This window comes from Puma concolor, chromosome A1 (assembly GCF_028749965.1).
Source record: "Puma concolor isolate L17-30 chromosome A1, mPumCon1.1.hap2, whole genome shotgun sequence".
In the NCBI taxonomy this organism is placed as follows: Eukaryota; Metazoa; Chordata; class Mammalia; order Carnivora; family Felidae; genus Puma; species Puma concolor.
The window spans coordinates 171,639,412-171,658,733 of record NC_141667.1 but is presented as its reverse complement, the minus strand read 5'-3'; the positions used below and the strand labels follow the sequence as shown (position 1 = coordinate 171,658,733).

General features: G+C 45.2%; 1 protein-coding gene across 1 annotated transcript in view; it reads right to left on the bottom strand.

Moving 5' to 3' along the window:
- SLC15A1 (solute carrier family 15 member 1) overlaps nucleotides 1-19,322 on the bottom strand; it is a 57,335-nt gene that overhangs the window by 24,861 nt on the left and 13,152 nt on the right. Inside the window, exons 2-8 of the mRNA XM_086709126.1 lie at nucleotides 15,021-15,037; nucleotides 14,330-14,411; nucleotides 14,087-14,228; nucleotides 12,598-12,717; nucleotides 5,362-5,461; nucleotides 5,095-5,185; nucleotides 2,314-2,397 (exon numbers count right to left, since the gene is read on the bottom strand). Of these exons, the coding sequence (XP_086565252.1) occupies nucleotides 2,314-2,397; nucleotides 5,095-5,185; nucleotides 5,362-5,461; nucleotides 12,598-12,717; nucleotides 14,087-14,228; nucleotides 14,330-14,411; nucleotides 15,021-15,037 (636 nt within the window). The remainder of the gene's footprint in view (nucleotides 1-2,313; nucleotides 2,398-5,094; nucleotides 5,186-5,361; nucleotides 5,462-12,597; nucleotides 12,718-14,086; nucleotides 14,229-14,329; nucleotides 14,412-15,020; nucleotides 15,038-19,322) is intronic.

The window sequence follows — 19,322 nt, the reverse complement described above, 5'->3', positions numbered from 1 at the left end:
ACAATCACAGAAGCTTTGAGCGGTGGTATATTTGTGCTGTCATATACAAACATTGGAGCCTATTACTGTCCACTTCCCACATTTTGGGGTGGCTCACAGACGCTCCATATGGCTATTTAAGTGCAAGTTTTATTCTTAAGCATAGGGAGACAAAGGAGTAAGTGCTTTCACGTAACAGATCAGTGCATAATTCTATAAAGACAAAAAAACAGCTTTAATTTTCTGATTGCAATGGCAGAAGAGTTTCTTCTTTTTTAATAAATCTTCAGAAAAAGGAAGAAACTAGTTTGTTAAAACCTTACTTAATCATGTGTGGCAGAGTTCATTCCGTGGTCACGGTACAGAAAAACAGTGGTGAATTTTTGCATCTGCGGCTACAGTTTTACACAGTTAAAGCACTTTTACAATATGGCAATTCTTCCATGGATCTTCCTAGAAAAGGCATATTGTAAAAATAGAAAAAGCATTCCTTCAGGAGACTCTGGAAACCCAGTACCGTATGAGGATTTCTGATTGTCCAATACCACAGTTTAATCATTTAAAAGCACCAATGGGTTGATGGAATGCCACTTAATTTCCTCAATTTAAAAGGGCCTGAGATTTTGAGAAGTGCTACCTCTGAAAGCATATGTCCAAGTATGTGCCTGTGTTATAGGTGTTCTTTATGGTTGAATAAAGAGAAATATACTTGAATCCTCACCCGATGCCAGTCTTCCTTAATCCAGAGATGGCAGAGATACCCATAGATGGAGTCTACTCTGTTTTACCAACGAATATTTTAATCTTTAAGCTTCTGATTAACTTACGCCTAATTCAAGCACAAGATTGCTGCTGAAAGAAACTTCAAGAGACAGCATTGATGCATAGAATTTGGCCTATTCTCAATTCTTCCATTCGAGAAACATTGTATGATGTAAGAATGACCCATGCAAACTAAATGACAATTTATCTAATGCCAACTGACTACAGCGTCTGGCCTCGAACAACAGCTTTTGAGATCCTTTTTTATCTCCTTACGCAGAATCGGAGAGGAGTAGGCATATATGGACTTTCTAGGGGAGTGTGGCAGTATTTAAACAGTTATGGAAGGAAATGGACACAGAAAAAAAGGGAAAATACTGAATTCTGGCTTGGATGTAAGGGTGAAGCTAATTTGCTACAAGCTGAACAAACAGGGTTAAGAGGGGGCATAATTGACTCCATGAAGAACTGAAAAAAAGTCAGAGAAAGTAATAGTGCCAGCACTTTCTCATTTGAGTGGGAAGCTGCAAAGGCCTGAGATGCGTATTGGGCTCTGTTTCCTGCTTGTACTACCGTTACAGGTTGAATCGTGTCCCCGACCCCCACCACCCCCCGCCCCCAGAAGATGCTGAAGTCCTTACCCCCAGTACCTCAGAATGTGACCTCATTTGGAAATACAGCCTTTGCAGAAGATCGAGTTAAGATGAGGTCATTCAGGTGGCTCCTACTCCAATATGACTGGTGGCCTTACAAAAAAGGGCAAATTTGGACACAGATGTGCACACAGGGGAAGGCCACAGGCAGATTGGCATTGTGCTGCATCAGGCCAGGGAACTACCAGAGGTAGAAGAGAGACCTGGAAGAGATCCCTCTCAGTAACTTCAGAGGGAGCAGGGCCCTCTCGCCATGTTGATTTTGGATTCCCCACCTCCAGAGCTGTGAGATGATAAATAAATTTGTAATGAAGCCACCCAATCTGTAGTGTTTTGTCGCGGTAGTCCCAGGAAACGAAGACACCTGCCGTCTTTCAATGTAGACTATCCTAGGGCGAAACTGTCCATACTTCCTAAAAAGCCAGGGCCAAGAACTAATGTGTGAATGAATGTGTCTAACAGACACATATATTCCTCCCAACGGGAAGATACTCTAGTAGAACCATTTCGAGATGATGTATTATGGAAATCTGGATGTTCACTGGAAGTATTTAAACGCTAACTGGACCAGGCTGCCGGGTCTTGAGGCAAGCTGGAGACGAGCACACGCTGATAAGAGCAAAAGCGTTCGGTCATGGGGTCATCTAGTCTAATAGATTCTGTCACTTTTCACCTTAAATCTGCCTAAATAGTGTCAAACTTTTCAGAGCCCAGCTCAGTTGATCCCATTTCCTGTAAACTCTTTTTTGATCTTATTTGCTCTGAAGTAATATGCCAACTCTACTTTGTTTGAATGTTCAGAGCATGGGAATTATTATTACAATTTATTCCATGAAGTTTTAAAAAATTGGTCACAATAATTAATGTGAGGGTCTGACCTGATCATAGGATTGTACTAATTCAACTGATTTCTACTTACTCAGAGCTACAGCCATGAGAGCAGCAGGGACCCCAAATGCCAGTGGGTAGCAAGCTTGTTTACTGTGAATTCCACATTGTTGAACTGGGGAGAAATTATAAGATTAAAATTCATTATAACATTTTTTTATAATCTTATTTTTTAATGTTTATTTATTTTTGAGACAGAGAGAAAGAGCATGAGCAGGGGAGGGGCAGAGAGAGAAGGAGACACAGAATCTGAAGCAGGCTCCGGGCTCTGAGCTGTCAGTACAGAGCCTGACGTAGGACTCGAACTCACAAACTGTGAGATCATGACCTGAGCAGAACTTGGATGCTTAACCGACTGAGCCACCCAGGCGCCCCTCATTATGGCATTTTTAATGCTCATATATGGTTATCATTTTTTTTAAAATCCCTAACTGGTTATTACATATTGCTTTTACTTGATGTTCTAGACTTATCCATTTGCTTTATCGATTTCATTGCCTGCTGAGCCCAGCAGCTTTGTAGTAGAAAGAGCAAGAGACGAACGTAGGTTCTAATCTTAGCCCCTAAATAGATGTCTGACACTGGCCAAGCCAAAATCAGTGGGAATCCTTATATGGATTTTCTTGGCGGGAGAGATAAAAGTGACCTGGATCCAATAACTTGAAGACAGGGGACCCAGTAAATAAAATCAAAAGTACCCTGGAAAATCAAGAGTGTGTGTTCCTGAATTCATGCTATTTAAAAAACAATTAGATGGCCCAGGGCAGGGGTCAACAAAGTTTTCTGTGAAGAGCTGGAAGTAAATATTCCAGGCTTTGTGGACCATTCAGTCTCTGTCGCAACTACTCAACCTTGACTTTGTAAGGTGAAAGCAGTCATGGACAATAGACAAATCGATGGTCTTGTCCAGATTTCTGGATTTGGCCCATCAGCCATAGTTTTCTAACCTCTGACTGCACATCCATTGTAGCTCTGAAATCCTAGGATTGGTGAGGAAAAAAAAAATTAAGACTCTGGAAGGAGAAGTAGAGATTATTGGACATTCCTTCTTTTTCTTTCTTTAAAAAATGTTTATTTATTTATTTTGAGAGAGAGCATGAGCACGAGTGGGGGAGGAGCAGAGAGAGAGGGAGGGAGAAAATCCCAAGCAGGCTTCGTGCTCAGCCTGACATGGGACTTGATCTCATGACCATGAGATCACGACCTGAGCTAATATCAAAAGTTGGACATTTAACCGACTGAGCCACCCAGGGTCTCCTAGAAATTCTTTCAATGAAATGGAGCCTCCAGGAATAATCTGATCCGAAAGGGGTTTGACTTTGTCTTTGACTGACTAACCGTTTCACAATTCGGTAGAGAAAGAAGTTAACTCGTAGAAAATTAATAGTCACGCAAATGTTTCCTGTTCATAGCTGTCCAAATGATTCTGTTCGTGGCAATGCAAACTCACTCTTCCCTCTGGGAAGAGCGTACATCTCTGTTGTTCAAATCCTTATTGGAGCTGATTGTAGCAGTGTTCCTCCAGTTTCTTCACTGATTAATCAGTCATATAAAATCTCAGCACATGCTCATTTTATATTTGTGTAAGAGCTAGGATTTTACCTTTAAAATTATCCTTTAACACATTCTGTAATTCAAACGTGCATAAGTACATATTCTACTAGAACCTGGAAGTGGGGGAGGTGAGGGAACATAATGAAAGAATAAAGTATCTTTATTATTATTTTTTTAAGTAGGCTCCATGCCCAATGTGGGGCTTGAACTCACAACCCTGAGGTCAAAAGTCGGATGTTCTATGGACTGAGCCAGCCAGGTGCCCCAAAGCTATTAAATGTTTATACAAAACAAGTTGGAATGGGATTTAAGGGTCATCCTCAAACTACTACTCCAGGCAGAAATACATAAATCCCCACAAAATATTTTCTTTCATCATTGAATCTGATTTGCAGTGTGGACACCACAAGGTTGTTTTGGTCTAATCTGTCCCCGGATAGTCCCTTCAGGTGGGAAATTCACAGACTCTCAGTGGAGTGTCAGCAAACACAAATACCTGAGCGCTCTTGACAGCTGCTGTCTCCTTCTCCATCCCGGGAAGTTCTTTTAGAAATAGCTAAGGAGTACCTGGGTGGCTCAGTCGATTAAACATCCAACTTCCGCTCAGGTCATGATCTCACGGTTTGTGGGTTTGAGCCCTGCGTCGGGTCCTGTGCTGACAGCTCAGAGCCTGGAGCCTGCTTCGGAGTCTGTGTCTCCCTCTCTCTCTGTCCCGCCCCTGCTTACGCTCTGTCTCTCTCTCTCTCTCTGTCTCTCTCTGTCTCTCTCTCTCTCAAAACTAAATAAACATTTAAAAAATCTAAAAAAAAAAAAACCAACAAGAAATAGTTGAGATGAGAGGAAGGCAAAGAATAAAATGTTGCCACTAAATTCTTCCCAACTCACTGCATATCGCTGGGGAGCACAAATTTGTGCCCAAAGGCACAAATGCCAAGTACGACCCATCCAGATCTGGTTGCCAGACAGCACCTCTTTCTTGCCTTCTCTCTTACCATGAATAAAGACTTTGCATTAATAAAAACTTAGGAAAAATTATTGCCATGCTAGGGGTGTTTTAGATTCTTCAGTGGTCTTTGGGATAAGGGAGTCAAATAGGATTAGAAACAACACGAAGCTCATTTTCTGGATTTCGAAGTATCCGACGGCGGAAGCGTAATGGGAGAAAAGAGGGACAAAACAAACAAACAAAACAAGGACTTAAACTTGCCACCTGACTTTCTCCCCATAATTCAAAAAAAGAAAACCAGATATGTCTTACCTCTGAGCATGGGAGTGATGATAGTAGAAAGCAAGCTTCCAGCATTAATGGCCAAATAAAAGATGGAAAAGAATCGGTTTCTTTGTTTTTCCTGTAATTAACAGGATAAGGTTACAACATGACTTTGGTTATATATCAACTGATCAAATGTGGCTGATGATCGGTCCTTGAAAAGAATCAAATGGAGAACAGACTTGGTGTCTGTGGAATAATTCCTGGATGTTTATATTTGTTTTATGTAGTTTCTGTGAAGGCACATGATCTCACCTGGCCCTCTTCGAACTGGTCTCCACCAAACGCAGACACACAGGGCTTTATTCCTCCGGTTCCCAGAGCTATCAGGGCCAGGCCAATCATGGACAGTGCCCTAGGGAAAGGAGAGGCAATATTGCAGAAATGTGAGATTCTTCAAAGCAGGAGTCTCTCTGTCCTCTAATTTCCCTCAGAGGACCAGGGACAGTGGTTCTATTTGGGTTCCTGGGCGCAATTTCCAATGTAGGGAGGGGAATCCCCATACTAACAATAAACAATTCACGGCCACCGGCTGGGTGTCCTACAATTCAAAGCAATTCTGACACTCTCTATCCGGAGACAGTATCAGATTCCACAGCTCATATGACCCAGCAACAGCACTGCTGGGAATTTATCCAAGGGATACAGGAGTCCTGATGCATAGGGACACATGTACCCCAATGTTTATAGCAGCGCTTTCAACAACAGCCAAATCATGGCAAGAGCCCAAGTGTCCATCAACTGATGACTGGATAAAGATGTGGTACATATATACAATGGAGTACTACTGACCAATGAAAAAGAATGAAGTCTTGCCATCTGCAACTACATGGATGGAACTGGAGGGTATCATGCTGAGTGAAATACGTCAGTCAGAGAAAGACAGATATCATGTTTTCACTCATATGTGGAAGTTGAGAAACTTCACGGAAGACCATGGGGGAAGGGAAAGAAAAAAAAACATATGGTTACAGAGAGGGAGGAAACCCATAAGAGACTTTTAAAAACAGAGAACAGGGGCGCCTGGGTGGCTCAGTCGGTTAAGCGTCCGACTTCAGCTCAGGTCACGATCTCGCGGTCCGCGAGTTCGAGCCCCACGTTGGGCTCTGGGCTGGTGGCTCAGAGCCTGGAGCCTGCTTCTGATTCTGTGTCTCCCTCTCTCTCTGCCCCTCCCCCGTTCATGCTGTGTCTCTCTCTGACTCAAAAATAAATAAACGTTAAAAAAAAATTAAAAAAAATAAACAGAGAACAAACTGAGGGTGAAAGAGAGTGAAATGGGTGATGGGCATCGAAGGTGGCACTTATTGGGATGAGCACTGGGTGTTTTATGTAAGTGATGTATCATGGGAATCTACTCCTGAGGCCAAGAGCACACTGTACACACTGTATGTTAGCTAACTTGACAAAAAATAATACTAAAAAAAATAATTAAAAAAAAATTCCACAGGTTAAGGGCTCAGTCCTATAAGACTGCCTTCCCCCCGACTTCAGGCACCACAGGCAAGCCTAGGTTGTCACCTGTGCTTCTGACTGATAAGCTACAAATTGGAAGTTCCAAAGACCACCTCCTTGAACTTCAGATACAAGCCACAATCCCAGGTTGTTGCCTGTACTTCTGACCTACTGGCTATAAATCAGTATAAACGACCTCCTTGTAGGGTTCAATTAACTTGCTGGAGCTGCTCACAGAACTCAGGAAACACTTTACTTACTAGATCACCAATTTATCATAAAAGGATATAACTTGGGAGCACTCAAGTGGAAGAAACGCACAGGACAAAATAGGTGGGAAGGGGCACGGAGCTCCCACGCCCTCTCCAGGGTGCCTCTGTCCCCATACCTCCCTGTGCCTACCAACCTGGAAGCTCTTCCAACCCTGTCTTTTGGGTTTTTATGGAGGCTTCCTTACATAGGCATGCTTGATTAAATCATTGGCCTCTGGATATTAACTCAATCTCTAGGCCCTCTCCCCCTCCCTGGAGGTCAGGGGGTGGGAATGAAAGTTCCAACTCTCTAGTCACATGATTGGTTCTTTTGGCAACCAGGCTCCATCCTTAGCGAGGTCCCCAAAGTCACCTCATCAACATAACAAGAGATAGTTCACCACTCTCATCACTTAGGGAATTCCAACGGTTTTAGGAGCTCTGTTCCCAAAACAGGGAAGATTGAATATGTATTTCTTATTATAAATCACAATCTCACAGTAGTTAAACACAGAGAAGGGACTCAACCTGTTTGAGAAGATAATTCACAGGAATACAGTCTTGATAGCAGAATGAAATTTGAATTCATGGGCCTTAACATTACTACCATAATCTACTATCTTTTGATCTTCTCAAGAGATGCAGAGAAAGCATTTGACAAAGTACAGCATCCTTTCTTGATAAAAACCCAAGATCATAAAAGCTATTCACAAAAGATCCACCGCTAATGTCATCCTCAACGGGGAAAAACTGAGAGCTTTCCCCCTAAGGTCAGGAAAACGACAAGGATGTCCACTCTCACCACTGTTACTCAACATAGTGTTGGAAATCCTAGCCTCAGCATTCAGACAACACAAAGAAATAAAAGGCATCCAAATTCGCAAGGAGGAAGTCAAACTCTCACTCTTTGCAGATAACATGATACTCTATGTGGAAAACCCAAAAGACTCCACAAACTGCTAGAACTGATCCATGAATTCAGCAAAGTTACAGGATATAAAATCAATGCACAGAAATTGGTTGCATTTCTATACACCAATAATGAAGCAGCAGAAGGAAAAATTAAGGAATCTATTCTATTTACAACTGCACCAAAAACCATAAAATACCTAGGAATAGAGTTAACCACAGAGGTGAAAAATCTATACACTGAAAATTATAGAAAGCTTGTGAAATAAACTGAAGAAGACACAAAAAAATGGAAAAACATTCCATGCTCATGGACTGGAAGAACAAATATTGTTAAAATGTCGATTCTGCCCAAAGCAATCTACATATTCAATGCAATCCCTATCAAGATAACACCAGCATTCTTCACAGAGCTAGAACAAACAATCCTAAATTTGTATGGAACCAGAAAAAAACCTGAATAGCCAAAGCTACCCTGAAAAAGAAAACCAAAGCTGGAGGTATCACAATTCTGGATTTCAAGCTATATTACAAAGCTGTAATCATCAAGACCGTATGGTACTGGCACAAAAAAGACACACAGATCAATGGAACAGAATAGAGAACCCATAATAGACCCACAAACGTATGGCCAACTAATCTTTGACAAAGAGGAAAGAATATCCAATGGAAAAAAGATGGGCTCTTCAGCAAATGGTATTGGGAAAACTGGACGCTGACATGCAGAAGAATGAACCTGAACCACTTTCTTATACCAGACACAAAAATAAACTCAAAATGCATGAAAGACCTAAACATAAGTCTTGAAGCCATCAAAATCCTAGAGGAGAAAACAGGCAACAACCTCTTTGATCTTGGCCGCAGCAACTTCTTACTTGACATGTCTCCAGAGGCAAGGGAAACAAAAGCAAAAATGAACTATTGGGACCTCATCAAGATAAAAAGTTTCAGCATGGTGAAAGAAACAATCAGCAAATCTAAAAGGCAACCAAGGGAATGGGAGAAGATATTTACAAATGACACATCAGATAAAGGGTTAGTATCCAAAATCTATAAAGAGTCTATCAAACTCAACATCCAAATACCAAATAATCCAGTGAAGAAATGGGCAAAAGACATGAATAGACATTTTTCTAAAGAAGACATCCAGATGGCCAACTGACACATGAAAAAATGTTCAACAAACTCATTAGCAGGGAGATACAAATCAAATCCACAATGAGATACCAGCTCACATCTGTCAGAATGGCTAAAATTAACAACTCAGGAAATGACAGATGTTGGTGAGGATGCAGAGAAAGAGGAACACTTTTGCACTGCTGGGGGGAATGCAAACTGGTGCAGCCACTCTGGAAAACAGTATGGAGGTTCCTCAGAAAGTTAAAAATAGAGCTACCTCGCAACCCAGCAACTACACTACTAAGTATTTATCCAAAGGACACAGGTGGGCTGTTTTGAAGGGGCTCATGCACCCCAATGTTCATAGCAGCACTATCGACAATAGCCAAAGTATAGAAAGAGCCCAAATGTCCATCGACGGATGACTGGATAAAGAAGTCATGGAGTACTCGATCCAAAAGAATGAAATCTTGCCATTTGCAACAACGTGGATGGAGCTAGAGGGTATTACGCTACGTGACATTAGTCAGTCAGAGAAAGACAAGTATCATATGACTTCACTCATATGTGGAATTTAAGATACAAAACAGATGAACGTAAGGGAAGAGAAGCAAAAAATAATACGAAAACAGAGAGGGAGACAAACCATAAGAGACTCTTAAATACAGAGAACAAACTGGGGGTTGCTGGAGGGGTTGTGGGGGGATGGGCTAAATGGGTGAGGGGCATTAAGAAGGGCACTTGTTGGGATGAGCACTGGGTGCTACATGTAAGTGATGAATCACTGCATTCTATTCCTGAAATCATTATTACCCTCTCTGTTAACAAACTTGTATGTATATTTAAAAAACTTAAAGCAACCGCTTGAATACTGGACAAGGATTTATGTATGGAATTCTTTTGTAGCTCTTACCGTTTTCAGTAAAATAATGGGTAGGTAAAATGTGTCTGCGTGCACTGTGTCTAGTACAATCACAATAGAATCATTAATAGTCATGAAAAGCCATGGAAAAAGACAATTTAAATGCAAAGCAGAGTATCAGGTTATGTGGTATGATCTTAACTTGTTTACAAAGTACAGAAGACTGGAAAGAAGCAGAACGAAAGATTTACTACTATAATCTTTTACAATGATAGAAGAGATTATTTGTAATAATGGAGGGAATTAAGGCTTAGTTATTTTTACTTCCCTTGTATTTTCCAAGTCTATGTATTTTACCTCCTGAATTGAAAAAAATCACTCATGGAACTTACCAACTCCCATTTTGTAGTTTTGTTAGATTTATAGTAGGTACTACAAATTTCAGGTTTAAAAAAATTTTTTTTTAAGTTTATTTATTTATTTTGAGAGAGAGAGGGAGCATGAGCACATGCACAAGCTGGGGAGGGGCAGAGAGAGAGAGAGAGAGAGAGAGAGAGAGAGAGAATCCCAAGCAGGCTCCACGCTGTCAGCACAGAGCCCAGTGGGGGGTTTGAACTCACAAACCATGAGATATGACCTGAGCTGAAATCAAGAGTTGGACACTGAACTGACTGAGCTACCCAAGCACTCCCAAATTTCAAGTTTTATAAGGGTTTACTCCAAATCTTCTTGTTTGCAAATATTACTTTAAAATTCTAACAAATATTTTAGGAAACTATAGATAAAGTCAAGGAAGATACTGCACATTGAAAAATTCCTTTAAAAAATCTGCTCAGGGGCGCCTGGGTGGCTTAGAGGGTTAAGCGTCCGACTTCGGCTCAGGTCATGATCTCTCGGTCTGTGAGTTCGAGCCCCGCATTGGGCTCTGTGCTGACAGCTCAGAGCCTGGAGCCCATTTCAGATTCTGTGTCTCCCTCTCTCTCTGCCCCTCCCTTGTTCATGCTCTGTCTCTCTCTGTCTCAAAAATAAATAAACGTTAAAAAAAAAATTAAAAAATCTGCTCATCTTAGGGCTCCTGGCTGGCTCAGTCAGAAGAGCGTGTGACTCTTGATCTCGGGGATGTGAGTTCAAGCCCCATGTTGGGTGTAGAGTTTAGTTAAATAAATAAAACTTAAAAAAAATCATGCTCCTCTTCTTGAATTAACTGGCTGAAGCACTTTTTTTGTTTGCCTCTTAATAAACTTGTGCTTAGTGCTATCACTTTTATTTTTATTTATTTATTTTTAAAATTTTTTTATGTTTAGAGGCACCTGGGGGGCTCAATCGGTTGTCTAACTCAGGCTCAGGTCATGATCTAGCGGTTCATGGGTTCGAGCCCCATGTTGGGCTCTGTGCTGACAGCTCAGAGCCTGGAGCCTGCTTCAGATTCTGTGTCTCCCTCTCTGCCCCTTCCTCACTCGTGCTCTGTCTCTCTCCGTCTCAAAAATAAACAAATATTCAAAAAAATTTTTAATTTTTTTTATGTTTATTATTTTTGAGAGAGAGAGAGAGAGAGAGACAGAGCGTGAGCAGGGGAGGGGCAGAGAGAGGGGGAGACACAGAATCTGAAGCAGGCTCCAGGCTCTGAGCTGTCAGCACAGAGCCTGATGCAGGACTCAAACTCACCAGCAGTGAGATCATGACCCGAGCTGAAGTTGGAAGCTTAGCCAACTGAGCCACTCAGACACCCCCAAACATTTTAAATGACAACAAAACATGGCCGGTTGGATATGATGTACCGGCCCCTCTAGTGAGAGCTGTAGGTATGCTTGAATATGAACTCCATGAAATACCCGAAGAGACTAAGCTTTCTTGAATACTTACCACTTGCCAGGCCATGCTGTGGGTCCTTTACCCAGATTAAGGCACAAAACTGCCACACGAGGTAGGCACTAGTTAAAGTGAGGAAACCTAGGCACAGAGGTTAAGAAATGTGCTCAAGATCCCACAACTAGTAAAGGGCATAGCCAGCATTTGAACCGTTAGCCTGGCTCCAAAGTCCATGTTCTTAACTGATACCATAGAAGAGAAAACTGAGGCCTGGGGAAGGTGAGCTGCCCAGGTCTTACAGCTCCTTTGTGAGTAGCTGGGACTCAGACATTGGAAGTGTGAGCTCCTGATCCGGTCATACAACCACTCCCTCCCACCAGCGCAGTTCTCTGTGGGCACCGAGGGTGTTGCAGCAAGGGACCGGGTCTAAACAGCAATCCGATTGGCTAACAAACCAGAAACGCCGGAATTGCAGAAACCAATTTGAATTTCAGTGATATTTCCCCAACCCATACAATACGTTACTCATAGATCAAGGAACGGAAGCACAAGAACCAGAAACAAAATACATTTTTATAAGGCCAGACTGTAGTGATAGGAAATTAGTCTCACAGAGGAGCATTTGTCAACGGCACTTTCCATCAAGAACTCAGAACACAGGGCTGCAATAAATATTTATGAAACTGAATTACTGAAAAATAAGCGGAAGTATGGTACGAGGAGACACCCAAAGGTACAGAGTCTTGAGGAAACCTGGCACGATTAGGGATCAAGGTCTGTGGGAGTTCTGTCCCTGTGAGGAAGATCAAGATTAACACAAGTATTCCGGGCGCTGACTGTGTGTCATGTGACTTGTACCCGAGACAGCAAGGCATCGAGTGAGCAGTGGCTCCAGACAGCTGCTAGGATGGTGACATACATAGACCCAACTCTTAGTCAACGAAAAAGCTTCCTCTATGCTGATGAGGGAGGAAAGACCTCCTTGCACTTACGGTGAAGTTCAAGGAAAAAAGATGAAAAATTAGAGCACGGAGTAAGCCACCAGTGGCGGGGGGTGGGGGTGGGGGAGGGCAGCAGGTTTCAACTCACACATGTGTGGGGAGGTTGTCAGGGATTCCGTCATGGTCGAAGTCTGTGAGGTCATTAATGGAACTGACTGAAATCACCGCCTGTCCGATTGTGTACACGATGGACAGCGACACGATCGTCCTGTGTTGAGAGGGGTTAAGAGAACCTAAGTTAACTGCATGGTAGGAGCCCACTTCCTTCCCTCCCACAGAAAGGTCTCTTGCTTCAAAAGGCAAGACACCAGCCATTGTGTACTTGTTTCTCAAACTTGAATACCACTGGGAACTCTTCAAACAACAAAACGAAAAACAAAAACAAGAACTGTTAACTCCTAGAAAGGCAGCCTGCTGGAGAATTTGTTGCCCAGCACGCACGTGTAAGTCCCATCGGCTGGAGCCAGGGGAAGGGGCGGAAGATCGGTTTCATCTCTGAATTACTTGAAAAACTCAGTGTTTCCTCTTACCTAACTGCTGAGTCCATCTATCTTCAAAAGTAAGAGATACTTATCTTGTGCCTGGTAACAATATTTGGCCAGGAGTGGGCCATTAATTATTTACCAAAAAATTTTTTAATGTTTAATTTTAAGAGAGACAGAGACAGTGTGAGTGGGTTGGGGCAGAGACAGAGGGAGACACAGAATCTGAAGCAGGCTCCAGGTTCTGAGCCCCCTACGCAGGGCTCGAACTCACAAACTGCGAGATCACGACCCGAGCCGAAGTCGGATGCTTAACCGACTGAGCCACCCAGGTGCCCCAGTCATTTTTATATTGTATTGAATGTACAGTGAGTTAATTTGTGTTTTCCAAGTTATCTAAGTATTTTACCTCCTGAACTGAAAAAAGAAAATCACTCCTAGGATTTACCAACTCTCATTTTGTGGTTTTGTTAGATTTATAGCAGGTACTACAAATTTCAAGTTAAAAACAATTTTTTAAAGTTTATTTATTTTGAGAGAAAGGGAGAGAGAGTGTGTGAGCTGGGGGGGGGGCAAAGAGAGAGAGAGAATCAGTGAATTTGGCCCAGAAGAACCTCCACTTCCTTGCTCATTAAGTCCTGGGGACTTCTCAGTAACCCTCTATTGGGGGCACTCGTGAAGCTGATCCTGTAGAATTGGATGAATGCCCCACATCCTCCCCGCCCAGAGAGCAGTGTGAGCCTTTCGGCAGCCAGCACATACATTAGGGAGCTTCTTTGTTCTCTAGACCTTAACTCTGCGCCTCACACGTGATTGATGATAGACAGTATCCCTGTTACTATTTCAAGAGGAGACAGAGATGTCACCACTGTTTGGAGAAAGGAAAGAACCTACCAGGGCTACCTGCATTCACACTGCCAAACGCCAGGCACGGTGCTAGACCCGGGATATGATCTGAGCAGAAACAGCGCCCGACACGCTCTCCTAAGAGTTTTATGGGCCTTGATTCCTTGTTCCCACCGTCCTTCATCCCAAACCACAAAGCTGCAATTACTTCTTGGCTTGTTTCTTAACAAGGAAGCTGCAAATACTCACTTGAACTTTCCCAGCCAGGAGTCCGCGATCAGCGCGCCAAGGATGGGCGTCAGGTAGCACAGAGCCACAAACGTGTGGTAGATGGCCGTGGACAGATTATCGTCCCATCCGATGAACCGTCTGAAGTACAGAATCAGGAGCGCTTTTTGCAGAGGGCAGGGGGCGGGGCGAGAGGGGAGACAAAGTCAGGAGCTGTGGTAAGTCAGGCTCTTCACTCCGGGGAGGGAGGGTGAGGATGGTTACCTCTCATTCCATAGTAGGAAAATCTTTCACAGAACTCATTGACCACGATGAAGAAGATGCTCAGGGGGTAACCGAAGCAGCCCTGATGAAAACAAACGGTGTGGGATTGAAACACGCCCCCCACCGGCCCGTGTTCACGAGTGAGCGCTAACAGCATGGAAAGTAGCTGATGCACATTTAGCAACTTGTCAGTGACTGTCCAGAGGTGGAATCAAGAATTTAAAAAATGTTTCACCCCTTGCACTCCACACAGAGACGACAGTGAAATAAAGCATCTGGTTTTATTGTTATTTTGAGAAAAACAAGACACACCATGTCCTGAAGAAAAAACTCAGGATTGTCCCCGCACCAATGACACAAGTATATAATAGGAATTAAAAAAATTTTTTTTAATGTTTATTTATTTTTGAGAGACAGAGAGAGACACAGCATGAGCAGGAGAGGGGCAGAGAGAGAGACACACAGAATCCGAAGCAGGCTCCAGGCTCTGAGCTGTCAGCACAGAGCTCAGCGCAGGGCTTGAACCCACGAACCGTGGGATCACGACCTGAGCCGAAGTCAGACGCTTAGCCAACTGAGCCAACCAGGTGTCCCTGTGACGGGCATTTTTAAGCGAAGGAAGCACAGCTGTGAACATTTAGGAGCATATCAGACAAAACAAAGCTCTGTAGAGAAGGAAAAAAACACTCACCTGTGATCTGGACATTCCTGAAAGAAAAACAAAATGCCACTATTAAAGTCAAGTAATGAAAACACTTCCTGCAGAGTCTCAACTCAGACCCTCTGACTTTTCGGGGAGGTCAGATGTGCTGTCCAGACAGCTCCAGCCTTCTCTGGGAGCGGGACCTGGCATCAGATTTTCTTTTAATTAGCTCCTCAGGCAGTTTCATTGCGGTCAGAATTGAGAGTCAGAGGCTTCGAGAATAGCGCCAAGACCATTTCCTCCTGAAAACACTTCAAAGGCTGCCCATCGCCCACAGGGTGAAGACCAAACATTTCCGCTTGTCCTTTACTATCTCACGAGGTCAGTGAGGTTGGGTGAGGATTAAATAGTGGGGATATGAAATGCTTCAGGGTGTCTAACACAGTGAGGACTCAGCCACCATTCCCATTACCTGTTATGGCCTCTCTTCCAGCCCCTTCCGCATGCACGGGGCGGGGCTCGCATGACACCCAGCTACCCATTTGCTGAGCACGTTGGGTGCCCACTCAAAGACGGTAACGCATGAGACAGTGACTCCAGGAAGGGCCCCTGCCTCTTCCTACACCTGTTGTAACTCTTGCCACGACACGACCCGCACTAGCCCCCTCTGCCTCCCGATTCTCCCAGAGTGGAATACCAGTTTGTATTTCTGCCTCCCCTCCAGGGGTGTCCACCTCCCCATCCCCAGCATCTTTCCCAGGACCTACCACATTGCGGGGCCTTATCGTCAGAAGAAGGAATTAGAAGAGCAGGAAGAAAAAAAGGTGAGAATCCAAGTAAGCCAGTGCAAACCAAGGGCCATTGACTCGACTTTCTAGATCTTAGGCGAACCCTTCATGCCTCTGCCCTGGCCTCCCCTGAATTTTGAGGAGAGCTGACCCATCCCCTGGTTCGAGTCTTCACGCTGTGTGGCACCGCTCCCTGCACCTACGCACGGCCCGTTCTTATCTGTGTCTGTCACATGCGGGGCCCCTCTCCATGGGGAATCATCCCTCCCCCTCCCTGGCTTCCACTGACCGCATCTTAGAGTCCTTTGTTTTCAGGGGCCCGCGAGCACCCCCCCCCACCTCTATTCTGAATCTGTGACCCCACGAATGGTCCTCAAACTTCAGTGTGCCTCAGAATTGACCTCCTCGGAAGAACAGGTCGCCGAGCCCCATGCCCACAGCTGCTGACTCTGGGGCGGCCCCCTGAGCCTGCATTTCTCACAAGTCCCAAGCTGATGTCCCCGCTGGTTCAGGGACATCCCCGTGAGAACCACCCGCAGGCTGTGATGTCCAGTTGCCGGACTGATCTGCATGAGTAGTTCTGATCACCTCGCTGGCCCCGAGCTCCGCAGAGACACTCCGTGCCTGCTGTCCCATCACAGACGCTGGCCCTGCCGCCTCGGATTTTCATTCTGTGCGAGCCCCGAGCCCCAGCCCACAATAAACAAAACCGCAGCCCTGTCTGAGGAACTCCGCTCTTGGCCCAGACCCAGCGGTGGTCGAGACCCCCCTTCTTCATGGGCGGGGGCCTCGCTTCCTGATTCTGGTCACGCTGTGCCGTGGGCGTTGGCACTTCCCCAACCACACGCCAGACGGTCTCACTGTCGCCCACTTAGGATCAGGGGTGCTATTTCAATCCTTGTCCTAAGGCGGGAAATGACCTGTGCTGGCCTCACAGGGCTCCGGTCCCAACTCCTGACATCTATAAAGTTCTGGAAGGACATTGTTCCATGAATAGCCTGATTTTCTCCCTAGTTAGACTTGCTGGTGGGAAGGGGCTGCTTTGAGGGGCAGAACGTGGGCATGGGGGGCAGACGTGTGATTGAACCTCGCACCTGTTGCTTTCCAGCTGTGACCGAGGATGAGCCAGCCTCCCTCCGACAGCCCACCTGTCGGGGCCCCCGCCCAGGTCTGACGCATCATTCAGGGAAGATGCTGCCGCCTCCCACAGGGTGGGAATCAAATGTTTGTTGATCGAACAAGTGCTCCCAAGCCGCGGTCGTAGCCATCACCAAGTCCAGTGTTTGGATCCCGGCTCTGCCCCTCATTAGTTCCACCTGCCCGTCCAGGCTCTAACCTCCTTCTGCCGGAGACGCTGCCCTGCGCGCGCTTCATCAGTCTCTCCCGGGTTCCCGACCCCCCACGTGGCTTGGCCAATGGGAAGCCTGGGCAGGAGACCAGAGGGTCAGGGTGTTCCTCTCCCTGCCTCCTTCCCCATATGTCACCTCAGACTGCTCCATCCTCAGGGGACAGTGGAGGCTCCTCCGAAGGAGGCCCTCCCCACACAACTCTCCTCCCAGGTTCTGGTCACAGTTTTATACCACTTCCCATGGGGGAGACCACTGAAGTCATTACTCCGGGTACCTGCACTGTCATTTATGCCTCCCTGCCTCCCCCCTTTTTTTTTAATTTAAAAAATAAGTTTATTTAGGGGTGCCTGGGTGGCTCAGTCAGTTAAGCGTCTGACTTCAGCTCAGGTCATGATCTCATGGTCTGTGAGTTCGAGCCCTGTGTCGGGCCCTGTGCTGACAGCTCAGAGCCTGGAGCCTGCTTCTGATTCTGTGTCTCCCTCTCTCTCTGTGCCTTTCTTACTCACACTCTGTCTCTGTCTCTGAAAAATGAATAAACCTTAAAATTTTTTTTTTTATTTTTTTTTTATTTTTGGGACAGAGAGAGACAGAGCATGAACGGGGGAGGGGCAGAGAGAGAGGGAGACACAGAATCGGAAACAGGCTCCAGGCTCCGAGCCATCAGCCCAGAGCCTGATGCGGGGCTCGAACTCACGGACTGCGAGATCGTGACCTGGCTGAAGTCGGACGCTTAACCGACTGCGCCACCCAGGCGCCCCTTAAAATTTTTTTAAAATAAGTTTATTTATTTTCAGGGAGAGAAAGAGGGAGGGTGGGGAAGGGGCAGAAGGGAGAGAGAATCCCAAGCTAGCTCCACACTGTCAGTGCAGAGCCTGATGCAGGGCTCAAACTCATGAACCAGAGATCATGACCTAAGCCGAAATCAAGAGTCTGAGGCTCAACCGAGCCACCCAGGCGCCCTGACCCACCTTTTCTTTTTTTTTTTTTTAAATTTTTTTTTTCAACGTTTATTTATTTTTGGGACAGAGAGAGACAGAGCATGAACGGGGGAGGGGCAGAGACAGGGAGACACAGAATCGGAAACAGGCTCCAGGTTCTGAGCCATCAGCCCAGAGCCTGATGCGGGGCTCGAACTCACGGACCGCGAGATCGTGACCTGGCTGAAGTCGGACGCTTAACCGACTGCGCCACCCAGGTGCCCCTCTTTTTTTTTTTTTTAATGTTTATTTATTTTTGAGAGAGAGAGAGAGAGCGCGCATGCGTGGGGTAGGGGCAGAGAGAGAGGGAGACACAGAATCCAAAGCAGACTCCAGGCTCTGAGCTGTCAGCACAGAGCCCGACTCGGGGCTTGAACTCACAGACCGTGAGATCATGACCTGAGCTGAGGTCGGACACTTAACCAACTGAGCCACCCAGGCGCCCCTGGCTCTGTCCTGTTCTAAACGGTGTGTGTGTGTGTGTGTGTGTGTGTGTGTGTGTGTGTGTGTGTGTGTTGAATAATCGCTTCTATTCTGAGTATGCCTTCTGTGTCCAGATGGGACCCTGCCTGATGTAGCCCACACACCAGCTTTCATCACCAGACTGGGGACAGCCACTCTCCAGTGAAATACAAAACCCACTCAGGAACACATGCTTTTGGAGAACACACAAACAGGCCTGTTTGCAGTATTCGAAGCCCTGTTTCACTGCAGTGGTGCCTTGCCTTCTAGAAGAAACAGCAGGACCAAACGATGCTCTGCCTACTTATCCTTCAGATAAAGTGCTCTTACTACTGTCTCCCAAAGACCCAGCAAAGCGAGCTGAGTGCCAGCTGCACAGGGCTCAAGCTGGTCCTTGCACCAGGCCTTTACTGAAAAGCAGGAAGGAGGTATGAAAACCCAAACGGGATGGCCTGGAGCTTCACTGCAGTACTTCCTGCCACATGTTTCTCAGGACTTGGGTTTGCAAGGAAAGATTTCATCTGGCTGAGGTAGCACCTATAATTTCTGTTGCAAAATACTGTTTAGCGCTTATTGTATACCAGCTAATAATGGTAAAGATTTTGCTTACTTGGAACATAGACAGGTTTCCAGAAAAGAGAGCTTAGATCTTGTTCTAACAACCATCACACTCAGAACTACACTGTGGAAAATGAAATTCCTAAGCTCACTCAGGTAAAAATCTGAGATTTAGTACCCAGTTATCACCCAGGAAGTTTGTTATTTTCCGAAAAG